Source organism: Oncorhynchus mykiss, chromosome 6 (genome assembly GCF_057628025.1).
Source record: "Oncorhynchus mykiss isolate SJ-2025 chromosome 6, ASM5762802v1, whole genome shotgun sequence".
NCBI classification, from domain to species: Eukaryota; Metazoa; Chordata; class Actinopteri; order Salmoniformes; family Salmonidae; genus Oncorhynchus; species Oncorhynchus mykiss.
The window spans coordinates 4,346,752-4,368,196 of NC_143027.1; the positions used below are offsets into that span (position 1 = coordinate 4,346,752).

A 21,445-nucleotide genomic window follows, 5' to 3' on the forward strand; every position below is an offset into this window, starting at 1 on the left:
GAACAACCCCATGCCCTGATTAGATAGTGAACAACCCCATGCCCTGATTAGATAGTGAACAACCCCATGCCCTGATTAGATAGTGAACAACCCCATGCCCTGATTAGATAGTGAACAACCCCATGCCCTGATTAGATAGTGAACAACCCCATGCCCTGATTAGATGGTGAACAACCCCATGCCCTGATTAGATAGTGAACAACCCCATGCCCTGATTAGATAGTGAACAACCCCATGCCCTGATTAGATAGTGAACAACCCCATGCCCTGATTAGATAGTGAACAACCCCATGCCCTGATTAGATAGTGAACAACCCCATGCCCTGATTAGATAGTGAACAACCCCATGCCCTGATTAGATAGTGAACAACCCCATGCCCTGATTAGATAGTGAACAACCCCATGCCCTGATTAGATAGTGAACAACCCCATGCCCTGATTAGATGGTGAACAACCCCATGCCCTGATTAGATTGTGAACAACCCCATGCCCTGATTAGATAGTGAACAACCCCATGCCCTGATTAGATAGTGAACAACCCCATGCCCTGATTAGATAGTGAACAACCCCATGCCCTGATTGGATGGTGAACAACCCCATGCCCTGATTGGATGGTGAACAACCCCATGCCCTGATTGGATGGTGGAAAAACACCAATGAAGTGGCTGCGTTTGATAAGTTTAAACTCTATTTTTAGGATGTGCGATTTAGTCTGTTCTCTTTGTGTTGGTCTATTCTGAGCTCTGCTGGTGTTAGCATTGTAATTAGAGGCACCACTTTGGTTACATACCTGTGTGTGTGTGTGTGTGTGTGTGTGTGTGTATGTGTGTGTGTGTGTGTGTGTGTGTGTGTGTGTGTGTGTGTGTGTGTGTGTGTGTGTGTGTGTGTGTGTGTGTGTGTGTGTGTGTGTGTGTGTGTGTGTGTGTGTGTGTGTGTGTGTGTGTGTGTGTGTGTGTGTGTGTGTGTGTGTGTGTGTTCAGAACGTCTCACATGGTCATTGTTGTAGCACAGAAAAGCCCAGCCACTCCCCCTCTCCCGGCCCACAAACACACAAACAGCTACTTGAACTCATTCAGACAATCTGTTATGGACGTCATTCTGCCATTCAGAACAACTCTGCACCATGGCAACGGAGAGGTCTGGGTGTGAGCAGGTGCAGCGGGAACAAGAGAGAGAAAGAGAGAGGGATGGAGAGAGCAAGAGAAAGAGAGCAACAAGCTCGCACAGTCTCACTGCATAATTAGACGTTTATTTACGTTTCACCAAACGTCAAATTTATAAGGTTAAAACCCCCCAAAAAATGAGAACGAGTGTCCTAGGATCGAACTCTCAAAATTCTGATCCAGAGCCATGCAAAACTACTCAAAACCCAACCATTCTTGAAGGCAATACTGCTCTCTGTTGCCCCCAGTGCCCGGGTATTGAAGGAATTTCCCTACGTCCTCGGGACATGGATAGACGTCCTATTTCGAACTCACTCTTGAGCAATCTGCCTGGAGAGAGAGAGAGAATGGGAAAATAGAGGCAAGAGGGGTGGGAAGAGGGAGAGAGAGAAAGATTGACCCATATCACACCGACTGGTTTGGTTCTATTTTGTCTATATATGAACTTAGTATTAGACCTCCTCGTAGATGATGACATACATGAACAGAGTATATGAAGCGTAAAGATATCTTGATGCTTTAATCTCTATCATGTCACCTTCCATAGTTTAGGTTGGCTCCAGAATGAGATAAAGAACCTACTTTTCTAATTTTCTTTTTCGTTTGATAGTTCCAATCTTTTCAAAGAACTCATGTCACTGTTTAACAGATTTACTCCCAGAAGAATTTCGGGGAGAACTTTAATATGAATTCTTGGTTTCATTCTAAGGTTTGTTGGAACCTATCGGACTTGAAGTGTTTCATTCCATTGTGAAGTCATATCTCGGTGATGTCATAATGCATTTCATCCCCTTTGTCGCATCACAAATAGAGAGAGATTCTTGTTTTTGTTTTATACTCTCATGTATGATTATTACCATTGAAAGAGAGAGAGAGAGAGATAGAGAGTGCTGAGGGTCTCTGTCAAAGTTATTCGGGTCCTCCTCTCTCTCTCTCTCTCTCTCTCTCTCTCTCTCTGTTCTTCACTGTGTGTCTGTGTTTGGGTACGGGCCTGCTGTGTTTGTATGAGCACATGGCTGGGGAATGGAAACACACAGTCCAGGCTGAGGACGCACACACACACACACACACACACACACACACACACACACACACACACACACACACACACACACACACACACACACACACACACACACACACACACACACACACACACACACACACACACACACACTTTTCTTAACAGAGTGGAGGGACTTTATTTGTGAACAGATAGAGTCCATCTATGTCCAGTACAGTAGATCTGACCTAGGAACAGCCTGGTTAATAAATAAACAATAACGTAATGGGAACATGATGCTCAACATCGTAGTCCAATCATATCTAATAAAACAACACTCTGTCACCAATAAATAATCCAATAAATTAGAATAACAAGGCGGTTCTATGCTGGTTCTTCAAGGCGGTTCTATGCTGGTTCGTCAAGGCGGTTCTATGCTGGTTTTTCAAGGCGGTTCTATGCTGGTTCTTCAAGGAGGTTCTATGCTGGTTCTCCTACAGAAAATTATACTGTCTGGCGTTGTAGAGTGTGTTCAGTAGATCACTCCGCTGGGTAGGAGCCGGAACCGGTTTCTCCTCTGGTTGTCCCGGTTCTCATGGTTCCAGACCTTTAAGTTCTCTAGAATAAGAGAAGCGAGAGAAGGGTCATTATTCAACAGAGGGCACGAGTCCAGAGTCCAGAGGTCAGAGGTCAGCCTAGAACAAGGCAAGAAGACAATCCTTAGGAGCGGAGCCTATAATTCATATAATTGACAAACAGGTATTGGGGAGAATGCTGCAAGGCCACAATGTTTAGCTTTAGGCTATGATTTCATTGTGCAAGATTGTGCGAGAATGTTTGAGAGAGTGTGTGTGTGTGTGTGTGTGTGTGTGTGTGTGTGTGGGGGGGGGGGGGGGGGGTTATGTCTCACCTGTTGATGGTCACACTGTGATGTCACAAGGTGTGGTTTTCTGGAGCTGTTTCTCACTGCCAGAGCCAAGATAGGTAGCCAGAAAGTTCTGATGAGTTCTGTAACTGATAGTACACCAGAGAGGGATGTCCGTTAACTCCTAGCGTCTGTGACAGAGTGTCAATTCAGTCCCGACCGGGGCCCGAACTCACAATCCACAACGTACACAAGAATCACCGTCAATACCACTGACCCAGTACAGCTAACATATCTGGACCAGGTGCTGACCCAGAACAGCCAACATATCTGGACCAGGTGCTGACCCAGAACAGCCAACATATCTGGACCTGGTGCTGACCCAGAACAGCCAACATATCTGGACCTGGTGCTGACCCAGAACAGCCAACATATCTGGACCTGGTGCTGACCCAGAACAGCTAACATATCTGGACCAGGTGCTGACCCAGAACAGCCAACATATCTGGACCAGGTGCTGACCCAGAACAGCCATCATATCTGGACCTGGTGCTGACCCAGAACAGCCAACATATCTGGACCTGGTGCTGACCCAGAACAGCCAACATATCTGGACCTGGTGCTGACCCAGAACAGCCAACATATCTGGACCTGGTGCTGACCCAGAACAGCCAACATATCTGGACCTGGTGCTGACCCAGAACAGCCAACATATCTGGACCAGGTGCTGACCCAGAACAGCCAACATATCTGGACCTGGTGCTGACCCAGAACAGCCAACATATCTGGACCTGGTGCTGACCCAGAACAGCCAACATATCTGGACCAGGTGCTGACCCAGTACAGCTAACATATCTGGACCTGGTGCTAAGGTATTTTTTTGTCTCAGAAAGACTTGGTCACCTGATACACATTCCACTAGGATCTACAGTGGGTAAGTCCTATTATAGATCAGTCCTATTATAGATCAGTCCTATTATAGATCCTATACATTCCACTAGGATCTACAGTGTGTAAGACCTATTATAGATCAGTCCTATTATAGATCAGTCCTATTATAGATCCTACACATTCCAATAGGATCTACAGTGTGTAAGACCTATTATAGATCAGTCCTATTATAGATCAGTCCTATTATAGATCCTACACATTCCAATAGGATCTACAGTGTGTAAGACCTATTATAGATCAGTCCTATTATAGATCAGTCCTATTATAGATCAGTCCTATTATAGATCCTATACATTCCACTAGGATCTACAGTGGGTAAGTCCTATTATAGATCAGTCCTATTATAGATCAGTCCTGTTATAGATCCTATACATTCCACTAGGATCTACAGTATGTAAGTCATATTATAGATCAGTCCTATTATAGATCAGTCCTATTATAGATCCTATACATTCCACTAGGATCTACAGTGGGTAAGTCCTATTATAGATCAGTCCTATTATAGATCAGTCCTGTTATAGATCCTATACATTCCACTAGGATCTACAGTATGTAAGTCATATTATAGATCAGTCATATTATAGATCAGTCCTATTATAGATCAGTCCTATTATAGATCCTATACATTCCACTAGGATCTACAGTGGGTAAGTCCTATTATAGATCCTACACATTTCTGTGACTGACAGATGGAAGTCCGGTATTCTGGCATGACCCAGTTAATGGAAAATTCATTCAGATAGAGGTACTGTATGTACTGTGTATAGCTCTGCTATTACTCATGTCGTTAGCAGCATCGTCACACTAATTATTCTCAGGTAACAACATGGTGGATGATTTAAAGTGCCTTCAAGAAAGTATTCATACCCCTTGACATATTCTACATTTCGTTGTGTTACAGCCTGAATTCAAAATGTATAATATATATATATATATATATATATATTCTCACCCAACTGCACACAATAACCCATAATGCCAAAGTGGAAAACATGTTTTTAGAATGAAGTACGGTAATATCACCGTTACATAAGTATTCACATCCCTGAGTTTAGAATCACATTTGGCAGCGATTACAGCTGTGAGCCTTTCTGGGTAAGTCTCTAAGAGCTGTGAGTCTTTCTGGGTAAGTCTCTAAGAGCTGTGAGCCTTGTTGGGTAAGTCTCTAAGAGCTGTGAGTCTTTCTGGGTAAATCTCTAAGAGCTGTGAGCCTTTCTGGGTAAGTCTCTAAGAGCTGTGAGTCTTTCTGGGTAAGTCTCTAAGAGCTGTGAGTCTTTCTGGGTAAGTCTCTAAGAGCTGTGAGCCTTTCTGGGTAAGTCTCTAAGAGCTGTGAGTCTTTCTGGGTAAGTCTCTAAGAGCTGTGAGCCTTTCTGGGTAAGTCTCTAAGAGCTGTGAGTCTTTCTGGGTAAGTCTCTAAGAGCTGTGAGTCTTTCTGGGTAAGTCTCTAAGAGCTGTGAGTCTTTCTGGGTAAGTCTCTAAGAGCTGTGAGTCTTTCTGGGTAAGTCTCTAAGAGCTGTGAGTCTTTCTGGGTAAGTCTCTAAGAGCTGTGAGCCTTTCTGGGTAAGTCTCTAAGAGCTGTGAGTCTTTCTGGGTAAGTCTCTAAGAGCTGTGAGTCTTTCTGGGTAAGTCTCTAAGAGCTGTGAGTCTTTCTGGGTAAGTCTCTAAGAGCTGTGAGCCTTTCTGGGTAAGTCTCTAAGAGCTGTGAGTCTTTCTGGGTAAGTCTCTAAGAGCTGTGAGCCTTTCTGGGTAAGTCTCTAAGAGCTGTGAGTCTTTCTGGGTAAGTCTCTAAGAGCTTTGAGTATTTCTGGGTAAGTCTCTAAGAGCTGTGAGCCTTTCTGGGTAAGTCTCTAAGAGCTGTGAGTCTTTCTGGGTAAGTCTCTAAGAGCTGTGAGTCTTTCTGGGTAAGTCTCTAAGAGCTGTGAGTCTTTCTGGGTAAGTCTCTAAGAGCTGTGAGCCTTGTTGGGTAAGTCTCTAAGAGCTGTGAGTCTTTCTGGGTAAATCTCTAAGAGCTGTGAGTCTTTCTGGGTAAGTCTCTAAGAGCTTTACACACCTGAAATGTACAATATTTGTACATTTAAAAGAAATTTACTTGTACTTTAAAGAAATTCAAGCTCTGTCAAATTGGTTGTTGATCATTGCTAGACAACCATTTTCAGGTCTTGCCATAGATTTTAAAGCTGAGTTAAGTCAAAACTGTAACTCAGCCACTCAGGAACATTCACTGTCTTGGTAAGCAACTCCAGTGTATATTTGGCCTTGTGTTTTAGGTTATTGTCCTGCTGAAAAGTGGATTTGTCTCCCAGTGTCTGTTGGAAAGCAGACTGAACAAGGTTTTCATCTAGGATTTTGCCTACGCCTAGCTCTATTCCGTTTCTTTTTACTCTTAAAAACTCCTTAGTTCTTGCGGATGACAAGCATACCCATAACATGATGCAGCCACCACCATACTTGAACATATGAAGAGTGGTACTGTGTTTTGTTGGATTTGCTCCAAACATAACTCTTTGCATTCAGGACATAAAGTTGATTTCTTTGCTACATTTTCTGCAGTTCTACTTTAGTACCTTGTTGTAAACAGGATGCATGTTTCGGAATATTTTTTATTCTGTACAGGCTTCCTTCTTTTCACTCTGTCATTTAGGTTAGTATTGTGGAGTAACTACAATGTTGTTGATCCATCCTCCGTTGTCTCCTATCACAGCCATTAAACTATGTAACTGTTTTAAAGTCACCATTGACCTCAGGGTGAATATCCCTGAGTGGTTTCCTTCCTCTCCGGCAACTGAGTTAGGAAGGACGCCTGTATCTTTGTAATGACTGGGTGTACTGATACACCATCCAAAGTGTAATTAATAACTTCATCATGTTAAACGGATATTTTTTTTAATACCCATCTACCAATAGGTGCTCTTCTTTGCTGCTCGACTGAGGGACCTTACAGATAATTGTATGTGTGGGGTACAGAGAGGAGGTAGTCGTTTAAAAATCACGTTAAACATTATTATTGCACACAGAGTGAATCCATGCAACTTATTATGTGACTTGTTAAACACATTTTTACTCCTGAACGTATTTAGGCTTCCCCTGACAAAAGGGTTGAATACCTAATGAGTCAAGACATTTCAACTTTTCTTTTGTAATTAAGTTGTAAACATTTCTAAAAATGTAATTCCACTTTGACATTATGGGATATTGTTATTTTTTGTTGTTGTGTGTGTTACATTGTCATTGATTGTTGGGGATAGATCTTTGCCAAGAAAGGTAAAAACTTGAAACTTGAAACTTAATGACTCACTGTGTGCAGGCCATGAGCAGTATGGCGAGGCAGCTGACGCACGAGAGGACCACAGCTATAACGACCAGGACCGTCTGGACCACCTCTGCTCTGCCGCTGTCCTCCTTGTTCGTTGTAGGCAGGAGCAGGATCCCACAGCGCTCACCGTCGTATCCTTTATTACACCTAGCGGGGGGAGGGGAAGGGGGGGGGGGGGGGGGGGTCAATCAGTCAATCAGTCAGTCAGTCAACCAAACAGTCAATCAGTCAGTCAGTCAACCAAACAGTCAATCAGTCAGTCAGTCAACCAAACAGTCAATCAGTCAGTCAGTCAATCTATCCTTCATTACACACACACACACACACACACACACACACACACACACACACACCTGTGTTGTACTCACATACACACTGGCTCTCTCAGGTCTGCCATGTACTTGCAGAGCCCATGGATACAGTAGCCCTTGTGGGAAAAGCTACAAGGGTCCTGTGTGACACGCCCTGACGTCTGGTGTGTGTGTGCGGCCGGGAACTCCGTCTGTCCTGTTGACGTGTGTCCTGTTGACGTGTGTCCTGTTGACGTGTGTCCTGTTGACGTGTGTCCTGTTGACATGTGTCCTGTTGACGTGTGTTCAGGGTTGAAGGCTGTGGAGGTTCTCGTCTTCTTCTTCTTCTTTCCTTTATTCCTTTTCCCTTTCTGACCTCTGACCTTTTCTTTTTGGTCCTTACTGTGACGCATCACTGCGGGGAAACAACAGATGGTTATTATCATTTTCTGATTATTAGAGACAGAGATAGATGGGAGAAAAGAGTCGAGACAGATGGGAGAGAGAGGGGGAAAACAGATAGAGAGACATGGAGACAGATGGAGAGACATGGAGACAGATAGGAGACAGATGGAGAGACATGGAGACAGATAGGAGACAGATGGGAGACAGATGGGAGACAGATGGAGAGACATGGAGACAGATAGGAGACAGATGGAGAGACAGATAGGAGACAGATAGGAGAAAGATGGGAGACAGATGGGAGACAGATGGGAGACAGATGGGAGACATGGAGACAGATAGGAGACAGATAGGAGACAGATGGAGAGACATGGAGACAGATAGGAGACAGATGGAGAGACATGGAGACAGATAGGAGACAGATGGAGAGACATGGAGACAGATAGGAGACAGATGGAGAGACATGGATACAGATAGGAGACAGATGGAGAGACATGGAGACAGATAGGAGACAGATGGAGAGACATGGAGACAGATAGAGAGAGATGGAGAGACATGGAGACAGATAGTGAGAGATGGAGAGACATGGAGACAGATAGGAGACAGATAGTGAGAGATGGAGAGACATGGAGACAGATAGTGAGAGATGGAGAGACATGGAGACAGATGGGAGACAGATGGGAGACAGATGGAGAGACATGGAGACAGATAGGAGACAGATAGGAGACAGATGGAGAGACATGGAGACAGATAGGAGACAGATGGGAGACAGATGGGAGACAGATGGAGAGGTTGAGACAGATGAAGAATTATAGGAGACAGATGAGAGAAGGAGACAGATGGGAGACAGATGGGAGACAGATGGAGACAGACTGGAGACAGGTGGCAGAGAGGGGAAGACAGATGGGAGACAGACGGAGAGGTTGAGGTAGATGGAGAATTATAGGAGACAGATGAGAGATGGAGACAGGTGGGAGAGAGATGGGAGAGAGGGGAAGACAGATGGGAGACTAATGGAGAGAGATGGAGAGGTGGAGACCGATTGGAGACTAATGAGAGAGGGGGGAAGACAGATGGGAGACAGGTGGGAGAGAGGGGGAGGTGGGGGCTGTCTGCAAGGGGGTAGTAGGGACTACTGGGGTAGGAGCTAGGGGCTGTCTGCTAGAGGGTATTAGGGACTACTGGGGTAGGAGCTAGGGGCTGTCTGCTAGGGGGTACTAGGGACTATTGGGGTAGGAGATAGGGGCTGTCTGCTAGAGGGTAGTAGGGACTACTGGAGTAGGATCTAGGGGCTGTCTGCTAGGGGGTAGGGGGCTGTCTGCAAGGGGGTAGGGGGCTGTCTGCTAGGGGGTAATAGGGACTACTGGGGTAAGAGCTAGGGGCTGTCTGCTAGAGGGTAGTAGGGACTACTGGGGTAGGCGCTAGGGGCTATCTGCTAGGGGTAGGGGGCTGTCTGCTAGGGGGTAATAGGGACTACTGGGGTAGGAGCTAGGGGCTGTCTGCTAGAGGGTAGGGGGCTGTCTGCTAGAGGGTAGGGGGCTGTCTGCTAGGGGTAGGGGGCTGTCTGCGAGGGGGTAATAGGGACTACTGGGGTAGGAGCTAGGGGCTGTCTGCTAGAGGGTAGGGGGCTGTCTGCTAGAGGGTAGGGGGCTATCTGCTAGAGGGTAGGGGGCTGTCTGCTAGAGGGTAGGGGGCTGTCTGCTAGGGGGTAATAGGGACTACTGGGGTAGGAGCTAGGGGCTGTCTGCTAGAGGGAAGTAGGGACTACTGGGGTAGGAGCTAGGGGCTGTCTGCTAGGAGGTAGTAGGGACTACTGGGGTAGGAGCTAGGGGTAAGGGAGAGGGGTAATCACACAGTCCTACGTTGGGGTGAGCCGTCTGTAGGTGTTCCTCCCGACAGATCTTCTTCAAGATCCAGTTCCTCTTCATCGCCCAGAGAGCTTTGTAGCTCCTCCCCTTCCCCTGAGGCCAATGCTCCCGTCACATGGCTCACCCCCGCTGAGAACGTCACTGCGGATCCCAAGACACCTAGAGCACTGAAAACTACAACCAGAACACACCAATCAAACATAGCAGACTGAAAACTACAACTAGACCACACCAGTCGAACAGAGAATTGAGATTACAACCCCAACACACCAGTCAAACGCAGAGCACTGTAAACTACAACCAGACCACACCAGTCAAACGCAGAGCACTGTGAACTACAGCCAGACCCAACCAGTCAAACGCAGAGCACTGTAAACTACAACCAGACCACACCAGTCAAACGCAGAGCACTGTAAACTACAACCAGACCACACCAGTCAAACGCAGAGCACTGTAAACTACAACCAGACCACACCAGTCAAACGCAGAGCACTGTAAACTACAACCAGAACACACATATCAAACTGCACACACAACAGTATATGTAAATCATGTACACTAAATAATTGTGCTAAACTCATTGTGCAAAATAAAGAAAGAAAAAATAAATCTACAACTAGACCACGGCAATCAGACTCAGACCAGAGTACTGAAAACTACAACCAGACCATACCAATCAAAAACAGACCAGAGAACATAAAACTACAACTAGACCATACCAATCAAAAACAGACCAGAGTACTGAAAACTACAACTAGACCATACCAATCAAAAACAGACCAGAGTACTGAAAACTACAACTAGACCATACCAATCAAAAACAGACCAGAGTACTGAAAACTACAACTAGACCATACCAATCAAAAACAGACCAGAGTACTGAAAACTACAACTAGACCATACCAATCAAAAACAGACCAGAGTACTGAAAAATACAACCAGACTGACCATACCAATCAAAAACAGACCAGAGTACTGAAAACTACAACTAGACCATACCAATCAAAAACAGACAAGAGTACTGAAAAATACAACCAGACTGACCATACCAATCAGCCACAGACCAGATTACTGAAAACTACAACAGTCATACATAGCAACCAAGGCTGCACGCAGACCAAGCCAGTCACACAGATCGTGCAGACTACAACCCAATAGCACACACAGTAGACTCGAGCACTCAATACATCCATCAGACAAACAGACCCAAAGAGCAGAAAACAAGAGCTGAACATTCTTTAACTTTGACCTAAATAGGATGAGCATACCGTCCAGGCTTCTGACAAGTCTTAACATGTTCTGAAACATGTCTCTCTTCTCAACGTTTCAATCTGCATATCACTTTCTCTCTCTCTCTCTCTCTCTCTCTCTCTCTCTCTCTCTCTCTCTCTCTCTCTCTCTCTCTATCTCTCTCTCTCTGTCTCTCTCTCTCTCTCTCTCTCTCTCTCTCTCTCTCTCTGTCTCTCTCTCTCTCTCTCTCTCTCTCTCTGTCTCTCTCTCTCTCTCTCTCTCTCTCTCACACTCTCTGTCTCTCTCTCTCTCTCTCTCTCTCGCTCTCTCTCTCTCTCTCTCCTCAGTCCATCACTCAACTTCCCTCTAAACACAAGGCTTCTGTCCTGTTCTTCCCTATAAACAAGGCTTCTCTCTCCTCAGTCCATCACTCTACTTCTCTCTAAACACAAGGCTTCTGTCCGGTTCTTCCCTCTAAAACAAGGCTTCTGTCTCCTCAGTCCATCACTCTAAACACAAGGCTTCTCTCTCCTCAGTCCATCACTCTACTTTCCTCTAAACACAAGGCTTCTCTCTCCTCAGTCCATCACTCTACTTCTCTCTAAACACAAGGCTTCTGTCTCCTCTGTCCATCACTCTACTTCTCTCTAAACACAAGGCTTCTGTCCTGTTCTTCCCTCTAAACACAAGGCTTCTCTCCTCAGTCCATCACTCTAGTTCTCTCTAAACACAAGGCTTCTGTCCTGTTCTTCCCTCTAAACACAAGGCTTCTGTGTCCTCAGTCCATCACTCTACTTCTCTCTAAACACAAGGCTTCTGTCCTCTACTTCTCTCTAAACACAAGGCTTCTGTCCTGTTCTTCCCTATAAACAAGGCTTCTCTCTCCTCAGTCCATCACTCTACTTCTCTCTAAACACAAGGCTTCTGTCCGGTTCTTCCCTCTAAAACAAGGCTTCTGTCTCCTCAGTCCATCACTCTAAACACAAGGCTTCTCTCTCCTCAGTCCATCACTCTACTTTCCTCTAAACACAAGGCTTCTCTCTCCTCAGTCCATCACTCTACTTCTCTCTAAACACAAGGCTTCTGTCTCCTCTGTCCATCACTCTACTTCTCTCTAAACACAAGGCTTCTGTCCTGTTCTTCCCTCTAAACACAAGGCTTCTCTCCTCAGTCCATCACTCTAGTTCTCTCTAAACACAAGGCTTCTGTCCTGTTCTTCCCTCTAAACACAAGGCTTCTGTGTCCTCAGTCCATCACTCTACTTCTCTCTAAACACAAGGCTTCTGTCCTCTACTTCTCTCTAAACACAAGGCTTCTGTCCTGTTCTTCCCTCTAAACACAAGGCTTCTGTCTCCTCAGTCCATCAATCTACTTCTCTCTAAACACAAGGCTTCTGTCCTCTACTTGCCTCTAAACACAACTCTTCTCTCCAACCCAGCTCACCCTTCTATACATTCCTGCCCAAACTAAACACAACAAAACAGCCAATCATCATATTGTAATACAAGCCCAGTCTACTTACCCAAACACAGCAGAGAGGAGAGGATGAGAGTGTTCATGTCCTAGGAGTGTGTGTGAGCGGTTGGGTTGGTACGTGTTTGTTCCCGACAGACAGACAGTGAGTGTGTGTGTGTGTGGGTGTGTGTGTTCTGCGCTGACAGACTAGTCTTCTGTCTCTCCTTCCTCTCCTCCTTAGGGGTTGGCTGCTTTTATAGACAATGCCTCAGTAGAGTGAGAGAGATAGAGAGAGAGAAAGAGAGAGTGTGTGTGTGTGTGTGCGTGTGTGTGTGTGTGTGTGTGTGTGTGTGTGTGTGTGTGTGTGTGTGTGTGTGTGTGTGTGTGTGTGTGTGTGTGTGTGTTTCAGTAATGTAATGATTAACTTGTCCAAACTTAAGGGGATGTATTTATGCATGTCATGTTTTTTACACTTGGCTTCTGTTGGGAATCATAATGAGTACGATCCCCACACTTTGCTCCATACAGTCAACACACACACACACACACATACACACACACACACACACACACACACACACACACACACACACACACGCGTGTATTTTACCCCTATTTGCTCAAAAATATGGGACGCATTGTAAGTGATGCAGACAATTACATTGATGTAAGCTTTAAAGCTGATCCACCCCCTAACCCTAACCCTAACCCTAACCCTAACCCTAACCCTAACCCCTAAAAAACGATATAAAAATATACTAAACAATATGACTGCAAGGTTTTAACTTTAGGATAACCTTCAAGGCCACAGATAGAACAATGAGCCAGACGTCTCACTGGATGGATAAATCAGAAGCATCCGGTTAGCATCCGGTTAGCATCCGGTTGGCATCCGGTTGGCATCCGGTTAGCATCCGGTTAGCATCCGGTTGGCAACCGGTTGGCATCCGGTTAGCATCCGGTTAGCATCCGGTTAGCATCCGGTTAGCATCCGGTTGGCAACCGGTTGGCCCTTGCTACATATTCGTCGCCAGACCCACTGTCTCCAGGTCATCTATAAGTCTTTGCTAGGTAAAGCTCCACCTTATCTCAGCTCACTGGTCACCATAGCAACACCCACCCGTATCACGCGCTCCAGCAGGTATATTTCACTGGTCACTCCCAAAGCCAACACCTCCTTTGGCCGCCTTTCCTTCCAGTTCTCTGCTGCCAATGACTGGGGCGAATTGCAAAGATCACTGAAGTTGGAAACTTATATCTCCCTCACTAACTTTAAGCATCAGCTGTCTGAGCAGCTAACCGATCGCTGCAGCTGTACACAGCCCATCTGTAAATAGCCCATCCAACTGCCTACCTCATCCCCATATTGTTTTTATTTACTTTTTTTTGCTCTTTTGCACACCAGTATCACTACTTACACGTCATCATCTGCACCTCTATCACTCCAGTGTTAATCTGCTACTTTGTAATTACTTTGCTACTGTTGGCCTATTTATTGCCTTACCTCCTTACTCTTCCTTACTCTATCTTGGTCAGGTCGCAGTTGTAAATGAGAACTTGTTCTTAACTGGCCGACCTGGTTAAATGAAGGTGAAGTTAAATAAGTAAGTAAAATTCCACTCACTACCAAATATGGTGATGAGAGAATCACTACCAAATATGGTGATGAGAGAATCACTACCAAATATGGTGATGAGAGAATCACTACCAAATATGGTGATGAGAGAATCACTACCAAATATGGTGATGAGAGAATCACTACCAAATATGGTGATGAGAGAATCACTACCAAATATGGTGATGAGAGAATCACTACCAAATATGGTGATGAGAGAATCACTACCAAATATGGTGATGAGAGAAAAACCCAGTGGCCAGGAGTGGAAAAAGACGGGTGGATTTTGGCTGACATTCTAAACCAAATTCTCATCCTTTTAAACATTTGATCTCAATACTAAAATCTGTTCCTAACAGAGTAAGACAACATTTGAGTAAGGGACAATTGAGTTATGGCATATGCCCACTTCACAGAGTAGGCGTTTCCTAACGCAAATATATACGAATACATGTTAGAACGGGCCAATAGGATCTCGCTAGCTCGTGCTTGGCTCTGCCCACCTCCTTGCCTGTTCTGCCCACTATGATTCATTCGCTCCGATTGGAAACGACAGGCTGTGGTCTGTCCTTGGTTAGTTGTACAAATCTTTGACAGGGTGTGGTGGGGGGGTGTACTGTTGAGTTTGATGTGATAATTTGTGACCTGCAGGGATACTAGAGTGCAGGAGTGGATACTTCGCTACCTTGTTGTGTCTGTCTTCTCTGTTTCCCTCCATTCCTCTCTGGATGGAATCCCTGGTGGATCGAACCTCGGGAATGTTGGCTATGCAGGCAGCAATGCACTGTGGTCCGCTGTGACATGGATAGATGGTTGTTTACAGGGGAAGGCCCGTGACGGAATATTCACCAGCCTTCCGAAGAGAATGTTAGGAATACCTGACATTGTCGTTGAGGAGAGGTCAGAGACACTGCTTACTGGAAACTATGACAGCAGTCTGGAAAAGAGACCATGACACAATAACAGAGACCGAGAGATCTGAACATCATGAAGGTAGCTAGTAGCTGGAAAGTAGCGAGTAGCTGGAAGGTGGCTAGTAGCTGGAAGGTGGCCAGTAGCTGGAAGGTAGCGAGTAGCTGGAAGGTGGCCAGTAGCTGGAAGGTAGCGAGTAGCTGGAAGGTAGCGAGGAGCTGGAAGGTAGCTAGTAGCTGGAAGGTAGCTAGTAGCTGGAAGGTGGCTAGTAGCTGGAAGGTAGCGAGTAGCTGGAAGGTAGCGAGTAGCTGGAAGGTAGCTAGTAGCTGGAAGGTAGGGAGTAGCTGGAAGGTGGCTAGTAGCTGGAAGGTAGCTAGTATTAGAGTCCTAGAGACCCAATCATTAGCACAGTACTGGAGGTAGATACTAGCTACAGTAGAGATCTGAACATCCTCAAACGGGAGGTAGATTTTTGTGTCTCCTGACCCCTCCTGTCTCAGCCTCCGGTATTTATACTGCAGTAGTTTGTGTTGGGGGGCTAGGGTCAGTCTGTTATATCTGGAGTATTTCTCCTGTCTTATCCGGTGTCCTGTGTGGACCTGAGCCCTAGGACCATGCCTCAGGACTACCTGGCATGATGACTCCTTGCTGTCCCCAATCCACCTGGCCGTGCTGCTGCTCCAGATTCAACTGTTCTGCCTGTGGCTATGGAACGCTGACCTGTTCACCGGAGGTGCTACCTGCCCCAGACCTGCTGTTTTCAACTCTCTAGAGAGACAGCAGGAGCGGTAGAGATACTCTCAATGATCGGCTATGAAAAGCCAACTGACATTTACTCCTGAGGTGCTGACCTGTTACACCCTCGACAACTACTGTGATTATTATTATTTGACCCTGCTGGTCATCTATGAACATTTGAACATCTTGGCCATTTTCTGTAATAATCTCCACCCGGCACAGCCAGAAGAGGACTGGCTACACCTCATAGCCTGGTTCCTCTCTAGGTTTCTTCCTAGGTTCTGGCCTTTCTAGGGAGTTTTTCTCTTGCCACCGTGCTTCTACACCTGCATTGCTTGCTGTTTGGGGTTTTAGGCTGTGTTTCTGTACAGCATACTAGTTACTGTAGGTAGATACTAGTTACTGGAGGTGGATACTAGTTACTGGAGGTAGATACTAGTTACTGGAGGTAGATACTAGTTACTGGAGGTAGATACTAGTTACTGGAGGTATAAACTAGTTACTGGAGGTGGATACTAGTTACTGGAGGTAGATACTAGTTACTGGAAGTCTATACTAGTTCCTGGAGGTATATACTAGTTCCTGGAGGTATATACTAGTTACTGGAAGTAGATACTAGTTACCGTAGAGACCCAATCATTATAACGGTACTGGAGGTAGAAACGAGTTACTGGAGGTAGATACTAGTTACTGGAGGTGGATACTAGTTAATGGAGGTAGATACTAGTTACTGGAGGCATATACTAGTTACTGGAGGTGCATACTAGTTACTGGAGGTATATACTAGTTACTGGAGGTAGATACTAGTTACTGGAGGTATAAACTAGTTACTGGAGGTGGATACTAGTTACTGGAGGTAGATACTAGTAACTGGAGGTAGATACTAGTTCCTGGAGGTATATACTAGTTACTGGAGGTAGATACGAGTTACTGGAAGTAGATACTAGTTACCGTAGAGACCCAATCATTATAACGGTACTGGAGGTAGATACTAGTTACTGGAGGTAGATACTAGTTACTGGAGGTGGATACTAGTTACTGGATGTATATACTAGTTACTGGAGGTAGATACTAGTTACTGTAGGCATATACTAGTTACTGGAGGTATTTACTAGTTAAACGGAGGTGGATACTAGTGACTGGGGGTATATACTAGTTACTGTAGAGATCCAATCATTATCACAGTACTGGAGGTAGATACTAGCTACTGTAGAGATCCAATCATTATCACAGTACTGGAGGTATATACTAGTTACTGGAGGTAGTTACTAGTTAAACGGAGGTGGATACTAGTGACTGGGGGTATATACTAGTTACTGTAGAGATCCAATCATTATCACAGTACTGGAGGTAGATACTAGCTACTGTAGAGATCCAATCATTATCACAGTACTGGAGGTATATACTAGTTACTGGAGGTAGATACTAATTACTGGAGGTAGATACTAGTTACTGGAGGTAGATACTAGTTACTGGAGGTATATACTAGTTACGGGAGGTCGATACTAGTTACTGGAGGTAGATACTAGTTACTGTAGAGACCCAATCATTGTAACGGTACTGGAAGTAGATACTAGTTACTGGAGGTGGATACTAGTTTCTGGAGGTAGATACTAGTTACTTGAGGTAGATACTAGTTACTGGAGGTAGATACTAGTTACTGTAGAGACCCAATCATTGTAACGGTACTGGAAGTAGATACTAGTTACTGGAGGTGGATACTAGTTTCTGGAGGTAGATACTAGTTATTTGAGGTAGATACTAGTTACTGGAGGTCTATAATAGTTACTGGAGGTAGATACTAGTTACTTGAGGTAGATACTAGTTACTGGAGGTCTATGATAGTTACTGGAGGTCTATACTAGTTACTGGAGGTAGATACTAATTACTGGAGGTAGATACTAGTTACTGGAGGTAGATACTAATATATACTAGATACTAATCCTAGATATGGCTACTATATTGTGATCACTACATCCTATGAGTCTGGATACTGCTTTAAAGCACATTTCTGCAGCATTAGTAAAGATGTGATCAATACATGTTGATGATGTCATTCCTGTGCTGTTTGGAACAACCCTGGTAGGTTGACTGGTAACCTGACCCAGATTGCAGGCACTAGTTACAGTTTGCAGCTTTTTTCTTGAGTGGGCAGCTTGATTAAAGCCAGTCAATATTTAAATCACCCAGAAAATATACCTCTCTGTTGATATCACATACATTATCAAGCATTTCATACATTACCAGATACTGACTGTTAGCACTTGATGGTCTATAGCAGCTTCCCACCAGAATGGGCTTTAGGTGAGGCAGATGAACCTGTAGCCATATTACTTAAACAGTATTTAACATTAGATCGTCTCTAATCTTTACAGGAATGTGGTTCTGAATATAAACAGCAACACCTCCCCCGTTGGCATTTCTGTCTTTTCGGTAGATGTTATAACCATGTAATGCTACCACTGTATCATCAAAGTTATTATCTAAGTGAGTTTCCAGAGATCAGTCAGAATATGAATGGCATCTGTTACAAGCTAGTTATTGACTTCATGGACCTTGTTTCTCAGGCTGCATATGTTAATATGGGCTATTTCTAGCACTTTTCTGGGTTGCTTGATTGTTTTTTAATGCTTTACTGGGAAGCTTATCAGAAGTAGACTTGCTCATGTTATTTATATTGGAGCTGATAGTGCCGGATGACCTGCACAAAGTGGTCTTCCTACTAGGACACACAGCCTCAGTGGTCTTCCTACTGGGACACACCACCTCAGTGGTCTTCCTACTGGGACACACCTCCTCAGTGGTCTTCCTACTGGGACACACCACCTCAGTGGTCTTCCTACTAGGACACACCACCTCAGTGTTAACAGTGGTCTTCCTACTGGGACACAACACCTCAGTGGTCTTCCTACTAGGACACACCACCTCAGTGGTCTTCCTACTGGGACACACCACCTCAGTGGTCTTCCTACTGGGACACACAGCCTCAGTGGTCTTCCTACTAGGACACACCACCTCAGTGGTCTTCCTACTGGGACACACCACCTCAGTGGTCTTCCTACTGGGACACACCACCTCAGTGGTCTTCCTACTAGGACACACCACCTCAGTGGTCTTCCTACTGGGACACACCACCTCAGTGGTCTTCCTACTGGGACACACCACCTCAGTGGTCTTCCTACTGGGACACACCACCTCAGTGTTAACAGTAGTCTTCCTACTAGGACTCACCACCTCAGTGGTCTTCCTACTAGGGCACACCACCTCAGTGGTCTTCCTACTAGGACACACCACCTCAGTGGTCTTCCTACTAGGACACACCACCTCAGTGTTAACAGTGGTCTTCCTACTAGGACACACCACCTCAGTGGTCTTCCTACTAGGACACACCACCTCAGTGTTAACAGTGGTCTTCCTACTAGGACACACCACCTCAGTGGTCTTCCTACTAGGACACACCACCTCAGTGTTAACAGTGGTCTTCCTACTAGGACACACCACCTCAGTGGTCTTCCTACTGGGACACAACACCTCAGTGTTAACAGTGGTCTTCCTACTAGGGCACACCACCTCAGTGGACTTCCTACTGGGACACAACACCTCAGTGGTCTTCCTACTGGGACACAACACCTCAGTGTTAACAGTGGTCTTCCTACTAGGGCACACCACCTCAGTGGTCTTCCTACTAGGGCACACCACCTCAGTGTTAACAGTGGTCTTCCTACTAGGACACACCACCTCAGTGGTCTTCCTACTAGGACACACCACCTCAGTGTTAACAGTGGTCTTCCTACTGGGGCACACCACCTCAGTGGTCTTCCTACTGGGACACACCACCTCAGTGTTAACAGTGGTCTTCCTACTAGGGCACACCACCTCAGTGGTCTTCCTACTGGGACACACCACCTCAGTGTTAACAGTGGTCTTCCTACTAGGGCACACCACCTCAGTGGTCTTCCTACTAGGGCACACCACCTCAGTGGTCTTCCTACTAGGGCACACCACCTCAGTGCTAACAGTGGTCTTCCTACTAGGGCACACCACCTCAGTGGTCTTCCTACTAGGGCACACCACCTCAGTGGTCTTCCTACTAGGGCACACCACCTCAGTGCTAACAGTGGTCTTCCTACTAGGGCACACCACCTCAGTGCTAACAGTGGTCTTCCTACTAGGGCACACCACCTCAGTGCTAACAGTGGTCTTCCTACTAGGGCACACCACCTCAGTGCTAACAGTGGACTTCATACTATTTATATTGTATTATACAGGGTGCATTTGGAAATTAGACCTAGGTCTCAATGTCTTCCCTGTCATCATTTTTTATTTATGAACATCATTTGTATAAATTTGCATAAAATAACTCATTAACATTAACTCCTGAACCTGTTACATGCTTTTTCCATTGGACGTTAGCACATCGGGCGACCTGATTGGTTCCCTCCCCCTCGTTAGTCAGTATGTGTTATCCCCGCTTGTCATCTCGTTAGTCAGAAGGTGTTTCCCAGGTGATATTTAAGAGCAGCTGGCCCAGTGCTCCAGGTGGTATGAGAGATGTTGATAGCGCTGCTTTTTAAAGTTGATAAACCCAAACTTTCTGTCTTGTATCTCCTCAGGTTTGGTTTGGTTAGCTCCACTTTTTTTCCCTCCGTATTATGTGTTAGTGTGGGTCTTTGTCTTCGTTTGCCTTGCCTGAGGTAAATTTAGTAGGCACTCCTACACGCACTCATGGTGTGTTTATCTAACGAGCCATTTGGTACAGGTCATTACCTCTGGATAATGTAATGAGGAGGAAGTGTGTGTGTGTGCACGCTTTGCGTGTACAGTAATCAACCCGAATCTCCAACTAAAACGCTAACTCCTGCCTTGACTGGGGTTCCTGAATTACTCCATGGCTTGACGTTTACGTTGTGCCACGTGTTTTCCGAAACTCAGCTGTCAGTCAAAAGCTGCAAAAAAAAAAGTTTAACTAAAATGTGAGTCTATGCATTCATTCTGTTAAAGATTAAGGTTTGGATTAAGGCTTAAAACTACAAAAACATCATGCAACCTTCCAATCCTGAGTTTGTGGTTTAAACCCCCCCCTCCCCCCCACCACCCCCATCCCCATCCACAATGCAAATAGCAAGCCTGTTAGAAAATAACAGGCGCTCACGTTGTTGCCCCTAAAGGACGGCATAGCTTCCACATTTGGGCCAGGTCCAAACGTGATCTGGTACCTGATCTGGTACCTGCAGAATCAGCATCTCCTGGCATAGTCCAAAAGATAATGGGGAAAAGTAGTAGTGGTGACTGTGTGTAGTGGCGACCAGATATAGAACATATCTGACCCTCATATTCTCATAAATATTTCACCCAAGCAAGGTTTTACGTCTGCCATTTTTCTTGTGTACATTCCTGTAGTAGTGGAATGTGGAGAATATTTGCTTACTCTGAAGTGTTGAGTTATGATTTCATCACATCAGACTTCGAGGATTTCATAACAGAGCTTAACTTTTCAGACGGGGGGGGGGGGGGGGGTGGATTCCAACCTGAGATATGCACCCGGTTAAAAACAGTAACAGAGACATACTCGATCTTCTTTCCATTGTACACACGCGTCAATAGTCAAGCTCCAACTACTCCAGGAATTTTCATCTTGAT

The 21,445-nt window shown here is 45.4% G+C and overlaps 1 protein-coding gene across 1 annotated transcript; it reads right to left on the bottom strand.

Moving 5' to 3' along the window:
* Positions 1-2,340: 2,340 nt before the first annotated feature.
* Positions 2,341-12,778, bottom strand: LOC118964806 (uncharacterized). The gene is made up of 6 exons (XM_036979235.2): positions 12,608-12,778; positions 9,850-10,029; positions 7,664-8,000; positions 7,278-7,442; positions 3,077-3,180; positions 2,341-2,784 (listed from the first exon to the last, which is right to left on the bottom strand). Exons 1-5 carry the CDS (start codon positions 12,642-12,644, stop codon positions 3,087-3,089), a joined length of 813 nt encoding a protein of 270 aa, XP_036835130.2. The 5' UTR covers positions 12,645-12,778; the 3' UTR covers positions 2,341-2,784; positions 3,077-3,086.
* Between the last annotated feature and the right edge of the window lie 8,667 nt (positions 12,779-21,445).